Here is a 14710-nt window from a genome sequence, read left to right as displayed (position 1 = left end):
TATCTGTTGTGCTTTTAAAATATAGCTCCTAGATCCTTGATATTTTGACATACAGCATAGAGATGGTCTCTGCTCTCATCTGTTTCATGCAAAAAGAAGTCCTGAGACATATATTTGTATCATTTGTATCTTTGTATATTTAGAGTATTTATGGTTCTAACTATGTGTAAAGTGAAATAAAAGGTATTGTGGCAATAAATAATACTATAGATGTTTATAGTTATATATAGATTGTGTTATATGTATATAACAACAGTATACTGGTAAACCAGCCCTAAAAAGTAAACTCAAAAGCTCTGATTTGTAATGTTTTCCAGTTTTGTTTTGTTTTTTTTTTTGGTAAATTTCACTATTGCCACTTTCAAACTATTAATGATTTAATAACCAACTTGCTGCAGAATTCTTGCGTAGTTAGCTGTTGGCTCTCACCAGCTGTTATGAACTAACTTTAGTGCCCAAATTACTGCTAGTAAATTAGATTTTATCTTTAATCTCTTTCTTCTCCTGTTTTAGCTTGGGTATATAAGCAGAGTGACAGCAGGAAAAGACAGTTATCTAGCCTTGGTGGACAAAAACATTATGGGGTATATTGCCAGTCTCCATGAGTTGGCTACTACTGAAAGACGCTTCTATTCAAAACTAAGTGATATCAAGTCCCAGATTCTCAGGCCTCTTCTTGGTTTAGGTAAGTACCAGCCAGTCAATTATCAGGAGTCTTATTTTACCTCTTCTTCCTATATCACAAATAAAGAAAACTTTTTGTTTGAGTTGTACTCTGCTCCTTTCTTTCCAGTCTCTTCTTTTGTGCCCACGTGGTCAACAGCTTACAAGCCATTTCCTCTTTGCTGGTAGCCTAGCTCCCCTGTCCTGGCACCCCCAGAGCTCCTGTTACTTACGGAAGTAGAAACATGGAGCTTTCATAAGATCCATGGCAGAGAAGCAGAGCAACTGTGGAAAAGTTGATCCTAGGAGTCAAACTTCTAAACAACACTTCTAGCTGCACTAGTTCTAAGATACCTTAAAAGTGTAAAGTGAAAGTGTTAGTCACTCAGTCATGTCCGACTCTTTGAGACCCCCGTGGACCCGCTGGACTCCTCTGTCCATGGAATTCTCCAGGCAAGAATACTGGAATGGGTTGCCATTCACTTCTCCAGGGGATCTTCTGGTCCCAGAGGTCAAACCCGGTCTCCTGCATTGCAGGCAGATTCTTTACCATCTAGGCCACCAGGCAAGCCCCAAGATAGCTTATATACTACTCCAGATTTTCATTTTCTTTGTTCTGCTTCTTAGAATTTTATCAAGTAGAACTTCATTTGGATTTACAAGTAATATCTCAAAATGTGAATAACTGTAAGAATGTTAAAGATCTTACCCCCCCACATTAGCAGAAATTGATTAAATCTTATCCCTTAGCTGTAATCAGTGACAACAGGGATTGAAGGTAAGGAGATAATATGGAGAAAATAGATTACAGTGGTTCTCGATGGGGTGCTACTGTCCAGAAATAGAATACTGGGATCTCCAGGAGGTTATAAAGGAATGCAGAATGGAGATGGGTGGGTGGGCTATTAAAGATTAACTTCCCCTAGTCAAAAGCTTTTGTAGGTTTGACCCTACTCTCAGAAAATGGAAAGGACCTTTTTTCTCTTTCATTCACCTGAACTCGACCCCCTGTGAGGCCACAGAATTCAGACCAGTACTCTAGTACTTAAATTGTGCCCTGTTCATGCATCACTTTTCCACATTAGGGTGACTGGCTTGTGTAGGTCAGTCCATTGTTTTTAATGGGAAAACATCTATTTTTCAAACAACTAACTTACAGTCTTTCTGAATTCAGTCCCTATATAAGCTGGAGACAGCATTTGTTTTTGTTTTTAACATGTTTTGCTTTTTTAAATGTTGAGTTCCTGTTCTATAAATACTCCTCCAGTGGGTGGGCCCAGCTTCCTAGTACTTTGGCAAGAGATAGGAAGCAGTCCAAGCTGGAAGCTTCCTGGATTGCTCTGAAAAGAAAGTGAAACCTACCCTTTTCCTGTTCTGATTCCTGATTTCTATATTGGTTTCATGTGGTCTGTTCATCAGCCTCACTTCTAACTTAGAAGTCCTGCAAATTGGGTATTTTGGACTGGGAAAAAGTAGTAATCTCCTGATGTCTTTTATAAAGTTAAGAGTAACCAAGGCAGTCTAAGTCAGTCTTAATCCCAATCAAAGGCAATCTTTTTGGAATCTTTTTCTTTGCATGGAAGAACAGGGCTTATCCAGGGGGCAAGCAGAGCTGAAGTCAGTGTAAAAGTGGGAAATGTTGACAAAGGTATAGCTATAGAAGTGAGTTTAATTCCTGGCTGTTACTAACCAGTTGTATAAAGGTAGATATTTCACTTCCTTTCCCTTGGCCTTAGATGACTTCAAGATGAGAAGAGAGTTGGATTTGCACAGTGGTTATCAAATACTGTCTGGTCTTTGGAATTACCTGGAAAGTGCTTTAAAAAAATATCCATCCTGGTGTCTAAACTCTTGTCTGCTGAGTCAGAATCTGTAGGGGTCCCATGAATATTTTTAACAAGTTCTTGAAATGACTGGACACTGATCTCTGCATGTTAAGCACTGTGATTATTTGGGATCCATAAAGTATTTGGGTTCCATAGTTGAGAGTCCATTTCAACATGTTAAGAATTTTTAGTAAAGGAAAATTCATTATCTTGATCATAAGAAAGTATTTATATAATGAGTCTTTAGGTTATGTCATCATCATCATCGTTTTGTTCCAGAAAATCTGGGCACTGCAAATACAGTCCAGCTGTTGCAGGAAGTGGCAAGCCGATTCAGCAAGCTGTGTTACCTAATTGGTCAGCATGGAACCTCACTGAGCAGCTTCCTTCAGGGGATAAAGGAAGCCAGGAGTTTGGTCATCCTGAAGCATGCAAGTCTCTTCTTGGATAGTTATACAGAGCAAGTATCCAGTCCCGTGTCATGTTCAGTCTCTGCAGGGTTATTCTGCCAAGGAGAACAGTTCCTTAATCAGAAGAGACTAGATTAGGGAGAGTTCTATAAGGTAATAGAAATTGCAAAGCAGTGCTTTAATCTTAAGACAACTATATAGCTCCACGTCACTACAATTTTAGTTTGCTCTAAGAGGGGAAAATTTTAAGAAGAAATAATGCATTCTCAAATTTCCTTCTGCATTCTAGCAGAATGATAGTATTCTTAATTTTCAAAATTTACCATAATAAAGATGGCTCTTTAGAGAACAATTTTGTACTTAAATAAATTATACTAAAATTTGAAGAAATAAGTAAACAGATTATTTTAAGATCAACTAATGATTGTAAATATGGAGCTCTTCCAATGCCTGCTTTTCACTGTTGTGTAAAGGAGGGTTTAAAAATAAAGATCTTACTGTAATAAAACCTAGGATAGTGATCCAAGGTTCTTTTCATGTTTTTCAAGTAAAATATCCCAACTGTATTTGAAATAGTCAGTATTTCTCACTTTTTCTTTTGCATTTTTCATTTTCATTTTGGCATTGTGATGTGAGGCATAATTTAAGTGTTAATGTGTATTAGGTTATGCTATTGATCTGAAGTATTGATTTTAAAGTCACTCATAATCCTTCTATCAGAAACAGCCATTGTTAATAATCTTAGTGTATTTCCTTACAGACTTAGGCATAAATGTGCAGATCTAAGCAAAACTGAGTATATTTGAAGCTGTTGGCTGTTGTCTGGGAGGAATTACCCTCGTTAGAGTCTTTTAACTCATCTTCTTTCGGACATAAAAAGTAGCATAATTTGATATGAATTTACTTTTTTAAACTAGATTTTTTATGTGTGAAGGTTTCAGCTTTTATTGGTATAAATTTTTTGTTTTGACTTGTATAGATCTCATGTGTATTTCTCTTTTTCTGCTGTAATACTTCAGGACTTATGCTTGGAAATGCTTCTATTTTGATTCCTTGGGTTTTTAAAATGTATTCATATAGACTGGGCAGGTAAACTTGATTTGTGTATGAATTTTAAAAATTATTTATAATTGTGGTAAAATACACATAAAATTTACCATTGTAACTATTTTTAAGTGTTCAGTACCTTGGGGTGTTTTTAGTAGGAATTTGTCGTCTTTGACAAAGTCAGTTGATTTTATTTGCCGGCCCAGGAGTGTGGAAGAAATGTATGTGGTGCAAAGCAGTATGTCATGACTTCCTCTTTAACTGTAGATCAGTACTTTACCAACACTTTCTAACACTTTTTCGCTTAAGCTCTTTTAAACATACATTCTTACCTTCCCTATTGTTTATTTCTGAAGACTTAATTGGAAAACTTAAAGTGAAGATTAGAGAAAATTTTTTTAAAATCCAACAACTTAAATCGTATTTTCTCACATTTGTTAAATTACCAAAGTAAAACATACCTAATAAAGATACTTCTAGCATCTTCTGCATAGCTTAAAGTGTTTTTTAAAGTGTTTAAAAAATTCCTATTAACATTTTTACTAAAATGGCCTTTTACTCCTGATTGTTGTAATGATCACGTAATATGCCCTACGTAGTTCATGATTATTAACATCACAAAGTTCTGAAGTGAAACTCACTCATGAGATACCAGAAGTGTTTATTCCAGATGCTTGTTCAAAACTCTGAAGAGCAAATTTACTTTTACACTAATATCTGTGTGTTTTCTTTTTTGCTCAAGGTATTGCACATCTATTACAAATTTCCTGGTTATGGGAGGATTCCAGCTTCTTGCTAAACCTGCCATGTAAGCAAATACATAGTTTCCAGTTATTCTAACAACCAAAGAACCTGTTTTATAGCAGTCTGTGTTTTTGAGTGCCTCGGAAGAGCTAGTATTTCAGAGTCGAGTTCACAATAACATAAGTGAAAGCCTCTTGCTAGAGCCTGGATGGGTAGAAAGCAATTAATGAACTCTGGGTGACTCTGAGCTATGGCAGCAGATGTTAAATTTGGATTTGGGCAGCCTTTCTGAAGTGGTGGTTCATGAATCCCATGGTTTTACATAAAGGCAGTAATAACTTCTTTTTAAACTTCTGTTTACAAGATCAGAATTTTAAGATATTCATTTAAAAAGAACCATTTGAGAATCTCTAGAACATACTAGTGGGCCCACAGGCAGGTAGTGACCCTGCCCACGTTTTCCTCACTCAGCTGGTTTATCACTTAGACATTCACCTCAGACTAGCCTGGTAGTTTGATCTTCATAAAGTTTTTTTTTTAATATTATAGTAAAATATACATAATATTTATCATTTTAACCATTCCTAAGGGTATAATTTCTGCGGCATCAGGTACATTCACATGTTGTATAAGCCACTGTCTACACACCAAACTTTTTATCATCCCCAACAAAAATTCTGTACCAATTAAAAATGACTTCCCCTCCTCCACCAGCCTCTGGTAATCTCTATTCTATTTCCTGTCTCTCTGAATTTCCCTGCTCTAGGTACCTCACATAAGTGGAATCATACAGTAGTTGTCTTTCTGTGTCTGGCTTATCTCCCTAAGGATGATTTTTCAAAGTCCATCCATCTGATACCATATATCAAAATTTCATCTCATTGTGTGTCTGAATAATATTCCATTTTAGGAATATACCACATTTTGATTGTCCATTCATCTGTTGACAGACACTTGGGTTGTTTCTACCTTTAATATGTTTATTTTTGGGGTAACAAGTGCAAACCTAATCATATAAAGAAAGAGCAATATTGCCACTTATTGGATTAAAAACTCCCAAGAGAAAATATGCTAAACAGAGTAGTTCAGGTTTTCTGAGAGCATACTAGGGCTCCTTTTGGGAAAATTTATAGGCAAGTACTTCAGTGAGTTCAGAAAAATAATAAGGTTCACAAGAGTTGGAATATTCCTGGTCTAGTACTGGGCATCCAGCAGAAATGTGGGCGGAGGGATTATGTGTTCACCATGTACCACCTCCATCTCTCAGGAGCTGGTCAAAGCAGAATACTTATGTAGGGTTAAGAGAGTTTCCCCAGCAGAACATGGAGGAGTAAGTAGGACCATCCAACAAGCCAAATATAAACAAAAATCTGGGCCGTGTTCCCTGTAGCATACTCTCCAAGATCTCTTAATTACATTATATAGCAGTCCAGTTTGTGCCATTGAACTTATGGGTTCCTGGAAATTATTACATATTTCTCCATCTTTCCAAGATAATATTTTATAATTTCTGAGTTAAACATCTCTTTATTCCATAGTTCTCCAAGGGATTCTAAAATTACTCATTTTTGTTGTATAGCCTTGTGTGACATTGTTTTGTTTTTGAAGCCTTGTAGCTAAAAGTTATAGTATCATGCTTACAAAGCAGTGAGGGCAGTACTTGGCACATAATTATTGTTCATTAAGTGGAAGATAATGATTATTATTCTGTTCCACCGACTCATGGACTATACAATCCGTGCAGTTCTCCAGGCCAGAATACTGGAGTGGGTGAAAGTGAAGTCACTCAGTCATGTCCGACTCTTTGTGACCCCATGGACTGTAGCCTACCAGGCTCCTCTGTCTGTGAGATTTTCCAGGCAAGGGTACTGGAGTGGGTTGCCATTTCCTTCTCCAGGGGATTTTCCCAACCCAGGGATCGAACCCAGGCCTCCTGCATTGTAGGCAGACACTTTACCGTCTGAGCTGCCTTTCCCTTCTCCAGGGGATCTTCCCAACCCAGGAATCGAACCCAGGTCTTCTGCACTGCAGGCAGATTGTTTACCAGCTGAGCCACAAAGGAAGCCCTCTTACTTCTTTACAGATCTTTTAAGTGTTTTAGTGTGGTGTGGATAATCTCAATGGGTTACTGACCAGCCTTAAAATTTGCAGTAAAATTTTAATCATGAACTTACATTGTGTGTGCTCAGTTGTTCATTCGTTTCCAACTCTTTGTGGCCCCATGGGCTGTAACCGGCCAGGTTCCTCTGTCCATGGAATTTTCCAGGCAAGAATACTAGAGCGGGTTGCCATTTCCTATTCCAGGGGATCTTCCCCATCCAGAGATCAAACCCACGTCTTTTGAGTCTACAGTATTGGCAAGAGGATTTTTTTATCACTAGTGCCACCTGGGAAGCCGCCTGGGAAGCCGCTAGTGATAAAAAAGTCCTCCTGCCAATACAGTACACTCAAAAGACGTGGGTTTGATCTGTGGATCGGGAAGATCCCCTGGAATACTAGAGCAACCCACTCTAGTATTCTTGCCTGGAAAATTCCATGGACAGAGGAGCCTGGTGGGTTACAGCCCATGGGGCCATAAAGAGTTGGAAACGACTGAGCAACTGAGCACACACATGGGCTTCTCTTGTGGCTCAGCTGGTAAAGAATCTGCCTGCAATGCAGGAGACATGGGTTTGATCCCTGGGTTGGGAAGATCCCCTGGAGAAAGGAAAGGCTACCCACTCCAGTATTCTGGCCTGGAGAATTCCATGGACTATATAGTCCATGGGGTCGCAAAAAGCTGGACACGACTGAGTGACTTCACTTCATAATTGAATATAAAAAGTAAATATTGGTTTCACTTTGAAATGTTTTTTCAATGATCTCAGCATTAAAATCCACACATATAATTTGCTTTACTGTTTGCTGTTAATTGTAGTACTGGCCACCTTTTAATACGCCTTTGTAATAAACTCTTATTAGATGATCACAAATTGAAAAAAAAGAAATTAGCAGTATTTAGTATTCCATGCCAATTTTGTTAGAGCAAAGAACTTTGTTTTTCTTCCAGTATTTATGTTTAGCACAAGTGTTTAGAACAGTTGGTTTTGCCATTTATTGCTGTGACTTCCTACTTGGAAATTAACAGGTAACTGTGTCAGCTTGTCTCCTGTTATTCCCTGTAACTGTGGGATGTATGATTCACTTCCTAGAACTTTAGGCACAAGTCTGTGATGCACCATATCTATTACAGTGTTTCTGTTGCTACCATTCACTACTTTTCATACTCAAAAATCCCATATTTATAGGCAGGGAAATTATTTTAATTACATCATGTTTATTTCATTGTATTAATAGTCTGTTACTTTCTCTCATAGCACCTAAAAATGTACATTTTGATGAAAGTAGTATGTGGTGAAATACTTCTGTTTATATCATGCATATTGTCAATGTCAAAATGATTAACTGAATCCCTTTTTGTCTCTACCTTCAGTGATTTCCTGAATAAAAACCAGGAACTGTTGCAAGATTTATCAGAAGTGGATGATGAAAACACCCAGTTGATGGAAATTTTGAATACTCTGTTTTTCTTGCCAATCAGACGGCTTCATAGTTATGCAAAAGTTTTGCTAAAACTTGCTACTTGTTTTGAAGTGGTAAGCTCACATATATATCTGTTGTGGACACTTGGGAAGCCAAGGATCATAGTTTTTTGTTTGAATTATTCTACCCCAAGATCTGGAACGCCATTAAATTTATTTTTCTTCAGGGAAATGAAAGAGGAAGGTATGACTGTAGGTTTATCTAGTGTTCTTTGCTATGGATTCAATTTCCTTTCAGGGCCTTGACAAGATTAATTTTATTCATTTTATGTCAGTCTAAAGCTGAGACCCAGTTTTGCTACTCATTCAGTAGTTGTCCAACTTTGAGTACATACTGAGTACAAGTTACATGTTAAACAGAGCTGTTTAAAACCCTGCCTGTAATGACACACCCTTCTAAGGCAGTGTGGCAGTAGCACCTGGCCTGGATTCATGGTAGACTTAATGCCAGGTATTTGGGTCACTTTGACATATGCTGTGAAAAATCAGCAGTGTTATAGGATTTTCTCAAATGTTAACTAGATCACTTTCTGTATAAAATTAGTTAGGTGAAGTCCTAGATAATTAGCATCACTCTAGGATATGAGTGTATATTAAAGCTGATCCTAAGACAGTCATTTTTGAACTTGTACTGAAATGTGTTGTTTTAGTTTCCATTCTGAAGGGCTCTAGAGAAACCATAATGATTCTAGGGTTTCTTACAGTTTAGAATTTTTTATATCTTGGGGTCCTCATTTAGGACAGATGTTGTCTTCAGAATGATCTAGGAATTTATGTGGTCTTTTTATATTTGATCCTATCGTGGTCTTGTAGGTCTTTTCTTTTGTCTGGTTTTGGTGTTACCCCAAACTGATCTAATTTCAGCTGTATTTCCAACTGTATAAAGCAAGATTTTCTTCATTTGTTTGAACTAAACAATCTCAACAGATTAAATGCAGTGGCAGATATGAAAATCCGGCCATCATCTTTTAACTCACATAATAAAGAGATTTGAAAAAATGTGGAACAGTGCCGCTTTTCATATGAAACATTTTTTTGTTTTGAAAATTTTAATTTTCATTAAAAATTGTTATATTTGAATTAATAAAGATTTAAAATTTTTTAAACTTTATTTTCCAATATGACAAATATCAAGAGATATAGCCCACAGAAGCAAAATAGAGGGATCCTGAGACCAAAACCATTGATAATTCCTCTCCTATCCTGAGTTCTCTGCTTTTCTCCTTACTGATAACTACCAGTGTTTGTTTCTTTTCCCTCTTGAGTTCTTCACCTATTCCATATGTACTTGTATGTGATACATGTGTAGCTGTATGTAGTAGAATTTTCTGGAGACAGTCTTCTTTTTTCTCAGTTCCCTTTAGTGTACCATGTCTTTTCTTAGGCTGGCTTCCTTCCCTAAATTTATTACTACCTATCTAAACCACAATGAGTCTACAAATTCTGGACTATTGTTATATATCCGTTACCCCCCCCCCCCCTTAATTATTGGCCTCTAGACATCTCCAGAATACCAGAAGCTGCAGGATTCCAGCTCTTGTTATGAGTCACTTGCTCTCCATCTCGGCAGGAAAAGGAAGGAAGCAGAATACACACTGAGTTTCTGGAAGACCTTTCCTGGAAAAATGACGGTAAACCATGCCAGTGGTCCTTACCCCACAGACAGCAGGCATAGCTGTAATAGCTGCCATGATTTTCTTGACTCCTCACTTGTTTACGGTAATGGTGCTGTAGTGACCCCTTTTCTAAGGGTGATCTAAGGACCACAGCCATGGGGGTTCTGAGTATCAGCACCTTCCCTCATCGCTGGGAATCTTTTCTGAATATGTCTCTTCTTCTTTTGTTTGTTTGTTCCTGAAAGTGAAAGTTAGTAGCATAGTCATGTCCAACTCTTTGCAATCCCATGACTGTAGCTTACCTGGCTCCTCTGTGAAATTCTCCAGGCAAAGGTACTGGAGTAGGTTGCCATTTCCTTCTCTAGGGGATCTCCCTGACCCTGGAATCGAACTCGGGTTTCCTGCATAGCAGGCAGATTTACCAACTGAGCCACTTTCCTGTCTTTTTTATTTTCCTTTGAGCTCTGCTTTTATGAAATGTTTGGGTCCCATCTGAATTTAAGTTTATTAACACCAAGCTAAGCTATGACCAGCAAATTCTCCTAAATGTAATTTGTATTTTTTTTTCTTTTTCTCCTTGCATAAAATAATTTTGATACTTTGATTTTGTATTTGTTTTCAATCCCAGGATTCCTTGCGGAAGCCCGAGCGTCGGTTGCTGTGTGAGAGCAGCAACCGGGCCCTGTCCCTGCAGCACGCTGGGAGGTTTTCTGTGAACTGGTTCATTCTCTTTAATGATGCCCTAGTCCATGCCCAGGTAGGTTAGATTCCTCACCTCAAAAGAGGCCATGGAAGGGGCAGTACTATGTGTATTTAATTAATCGTACCATCAGTTTATTTTACAAACTGTTGTGATTTTACTGAAACACTTGAGTGAAAGAGAATGTTTAGCTTGCTTGGTGGCACAGGCTAGACTTCCAGGAGCTGTTTTAGTTTCCAAATTGAAAATGAGTGTCAGCCGTGTGAAGGGGTCCATAGCTGCAAACATGGCGAGACCACTGGGGTTGGCTGTGTTATGGGGATGTGGCTGAGGTGGACTTAACCACTTGAAAGGGGTTCTGCAGCAGCATCTTCAGGGCCCACATCGGCCTTCTCAGACGTGTCTCCATATTCTTTGTTTCAGTTCTCCACACACCATGTTTTCCCTTTGGCCACACTGTGGGCTGAGCCACTTTCTGAAGAAGCTGGTGGTGTGTAAGTGTCCCCCTACCTCATTCCCTTCTTGTGTTACTTACCCAGGTTGCTTCCTTAGACAAATGAAAGCTCAAGAGGCCTCCCTATTGTGTACAAGAGTACTCACCATCCCAACACATAGATAGTAAGTGGCCTAGTGGGAAGATCATGAAGAGCCAACATGATGAGTGTTGGAAGGGCTTCTACACTGCTTACATCTCCATTGTTTAACCCAGAGCAAAGAAACTGTGTCCTTTTTCCACTATGGGAACCAAACCCAGGGCAAGACTGCGTTTACATCTGATTGACTTCTGATCCTCTTGAAATAAACAAGTTGCTTTTCATATTTGAGGATTGATGTTATAATGACAGGTTGTCATACCTACTGGCCTTTATCCTTGTGCACATTTTAGGAATGGCTTAAAGATAACTACACCCGAGGAGCAGTTCACTCTCATTTCATCAACACCCCAGGAAAAGGTTAGTCTTATGGTATTTTCTTTCCATCTTTGGCCTGACTGTTTTCTGTCTCTTATGGTAGTGAGGAAGAAATACAAATTGTTCTTGTTTGCAATGAATTTTAAACATAAAGCAATCAATTTTAAGAGCCAATCAATATTACTTAATAAAGAGAGTGTTAGGAGTCAGATGAAATTTCCACAGTAAGGAAAGCTATCAAGATTTAAAGCAATGCTTGATGAGTTGTTGCCTTAAGCTTAGTGGCATGTACTTTTTGCTCTTAGACAAAGTGGCTCCGGGCTATAAGCCAAGCTGTGGATCAGGCTTTGAGGGGGCTGTCTGATCTTCCACCTTATGGAAGTGGCAGCAGTATTCAGAGGCAGGAACCACCAATTTCACGCAGTGCCAAATACACTTTCTACAAGGATCCTCGCCTAAAGGATGCAACCTATGATGGACGCTGGCTTTCAGGGAAGCCTCATGGCAGGTTAGCATGTTCATGATTTGATTTATGTCTGGAGTCAGGATGGTAGTCTAACTACTGAAAAAGTACTGATTATCAGAAACTTTAATTGACATGTATTATTCTTTGCTTATGCATTTCCAGAGGGGTTTTGAAGTGGCCAGATGGAAAGATGTATTCTGGCATGTTCAGGAATGGCTTGGAAGATGGGTAAGGACATTGTGAACATAAGTGTCTTAAAGTGCGTTATTTTGTGCTCACAGTTATTTTCAAGACAGTAGAATTTTGTTTTATGTTTTTGGAAATGGATTAGGACTTATGTACAGGTATGAACATGAAGAGAGCTAGGAATCCAGGCTGCAGCCTTGTTTTACCTAGAATGAATCATTTGCTTTGACAGCTGATGACCTTAAATTACACAGCTTCTATCTGTTGACATAGGACTGTTTTTTCTATCCATTTCTCAGTTGTAAGGACTGAGAACCTTGGGTAATGTTGATGTTGAGACTGTTGAGATCAAGTGCCCCCTTTACACAAAGGAAATTTTCCCTTCAGTAATTTTAATTCATCTTTAATTTCTGTGATCTGTTGAAGGGGAAATCTTCTAAATTATATTTATCTTAATGATATTCAGATGATGTTATTTTTATATAAACAAGTCAAGTTTTCTAAAACTATAAATGTGTTTACGTGATAAATGTATGGCAATGAAGTGTTTTGTTTCATGTTAGAGAACTAATTTATTTTACTATATAAAAAGATTATTATATAAATTGGGTAGGTTATTTTTGTGTGTGTGATAATATAATTTTATAATTTTTATAATTAATTTTATATAATTTTGATGTCTTTTAATCTCTGTTTCATAGAATTTCAGAATGAGAAGAGACTTGAGATACTCTTGATTTACCTGCCTTGTTACATAGATGAGGGAGCTGGGTACCTAGACTTACCCAAGCTGATGCAGCTGATTAGGGGCAAAAATAGGCCTAGGACACAGATTTTCTGTTTTTCACTGGACTTGGGATAAAACACCTAATTACTCTGTAATGATGTTGATGTCCCATTCTTCTAAGACTTGCCAAATAGCTTAGGTAATAGAAAACCACGTAAACCAATAACCCATTTACTCTTCTAGGTAGATCTTTTCTCTGTTCTTATTATATTTACCGACATATTCATACCAAAAGTGAGTATGTCATATATGCATCTTAAAATGTTTTTATTTTCCTTGGCAGATACGGAGAATATAGAATCCCAAACAAAGCACTGAACAAAGAAGACCATTATGTGGGCCATTGGAAAGAAGGAAAAATGTGTGGTCAAGGAGTCTATAGGTAATAGCATTGGAAAGGTTGCTGACTGGTTGCTAATGAGAAGTTGCTGTTTAACACAGGGAGCTCACAGCAGTACTCTATGACAACGTAGAGGGGTGGGATGGGGTGGGAGGTGGGAAGGAGTTTCAAGAGGGAGGACATGTATGTATACTTAGGGCTGGTTTACATTGTTGTATGGCAGAAGCCAACACAATATTGTGAAGCCATTATCTTCCAATTAAAAATAAATTTAAAAGAAAAATCATGTAAACCTGAATTTTCTGTTTCCAAGCAGTAAATTTTACTTATCCTTAATGACTGAAAATGTGTTGACTCTTCTTTTAAATATCAGCCTCTCATCTATCACAGGATGAAGATACTAGCTTATTCATTAGTTCTTAAAACTGTAAAATCATTGTAAACCATAACTTTCTCATAGAATCTCCTAGATATCTTGCTTGTGAATTTATCTGATATTTATTGCATAGCTCTAGTATGGATAAGGAGAAGGCAATGGCACCCCACTCCAGTGCTCTTGCCTGGAAAATCCCATGGATGGAGGAGCCTGGTGGGCTGCAGTCCATGGGGTCGTGAAGAGTCGGACACGACTGAGCGACTTCGCTTTCACTTTTCACTTTCATGCATTGGAGAAGGAAATGGCAACCCACTCCAGTGTTCTTGCCTGGAGAATCCTAGGGACAGGGGAGCCTGGTGGGCTGCTGCCGTCTCTGGGGTCACACAGGGTTGGACACGACTGAAGCGACTTAGTAGTAGTAGTAGTAGTATGGATAAAACCTGTCATTCTTCCAGAGATTACCCATTATTTCATTTTCCCATAAGGGACACATTTTCCCCCATGTTAGCATAAAATTCCCCCTATAATATCTTCAGCTTCTTAAACTCAGTCATTCAAAAGTGAGATTTTTGATGGTGAAAAATAGCCATATAAATAAACAAATACCAGTGAGACATGAGTATAATTTTGAATTTCCTAAACTTTGTAAAAATGAGCATCAGAATTCAGTATGCTTGTGATCTTTATCCATTCTTTCTAACCACAGTTATGCCTCTGGTGAAGTGTTTGAAGGCTGTTTTCAAGATAATATGCGTCATGGTCATGGTCTCCTGCGAAGCGGCAAGCTGACTTCCTCTTCTCCCAGTATGTTCATTGGCCAGTGGGTAATGGATAAGAAAGCAGGATATGGTGTCTTTGATGATATCACGAGGTACAGTATTCTGTTTCTACTCTCACAGTTTAGTTGAGAGGATAAGGTTCCTATTCATCTCTAAAAAAAGATGATTTTATGAAGGCTAAGTGTATTAATTGGACAATACTGAGAACATTTTTAATAAGAAAACAGAGTTGTCAGGTGTCATTTTATTCATTCGGTTGTGAACCAGACAACAGATTA

General features: G+C 38.1%; 1 protein-coding gene across 6 annotated transcripts in view; it reads left to right on the top strand.

Annotated features, from left to right (window-relative positions):
* The window catches only part of ALS2 (alsin Rho guanine nucleotide exchange factor ALS2), a 60474-nt gene that overhangs the window by 30381 nt on the left and 15383 nt on the right, over positions 1-14710 (top strand). For 5 of the 6 annotated variants that reach the window (XM_044937276.1, XM_044937271.1, XM_025278002.2 and 2 more), the window contains 12 exons: positions 514-685; positions 2769-2949; positions 4689-4754; positions 8163-8325; positions 9771-9902; positions 10516-10644; positions 11011-11081; positions 11474-11540; positions 11804-12006; positions 12127-12192; positions 13221-13319; positions 14360-14524. In XM_044937276.1, the coding sequence (XP_044793211.1) occupies positions 514-685; positions 2769-2949; positions 4689-4754; positions 8163-8325; positions 9771-9902; positions 10516-10644; positions 11011-11081; positions 11474-11540; positions 11804-12006; positions 12127-12192; positions 13221-13319; positions 14360-14524 (1514 nt within the window). Of the gene's footprint in view, positions 1-513; positions 686-2768; positions 3053-4688; positions 4755-8162; positions 8326-9770; positions 9903-10515; positions 10645-11010; positions 11082-11473; positions 11541-11803; positions 12007-12126; positions 12193-13220; positions 13320-14359; positions 14525-14710 lie in introns of those variants that run through there. The other variant, XM_044937286.1, reaches the window with a different exon arrangement.

Source organism: Bubalus bubalis, chromosome 2 (assembly GCF_019923935.1).
Source record: "Bubalus bubalis isolate 160015118507 breed Murrah chromosome 2, NDDB_SH_1, whole genome shotgun sequence".
Classification (NCBI taxonomy): Eukaryota; Metazoa; Chordata; class Mammalia; order Artiodactyla; family Bovidae; genus Bubalus; species Bubalus bubalis.
The sequence above is the reverse complement of the archived record's forward strand: the minus strand, read 5'-3'. Positions and strand labels throughout refer to the sequence as shown.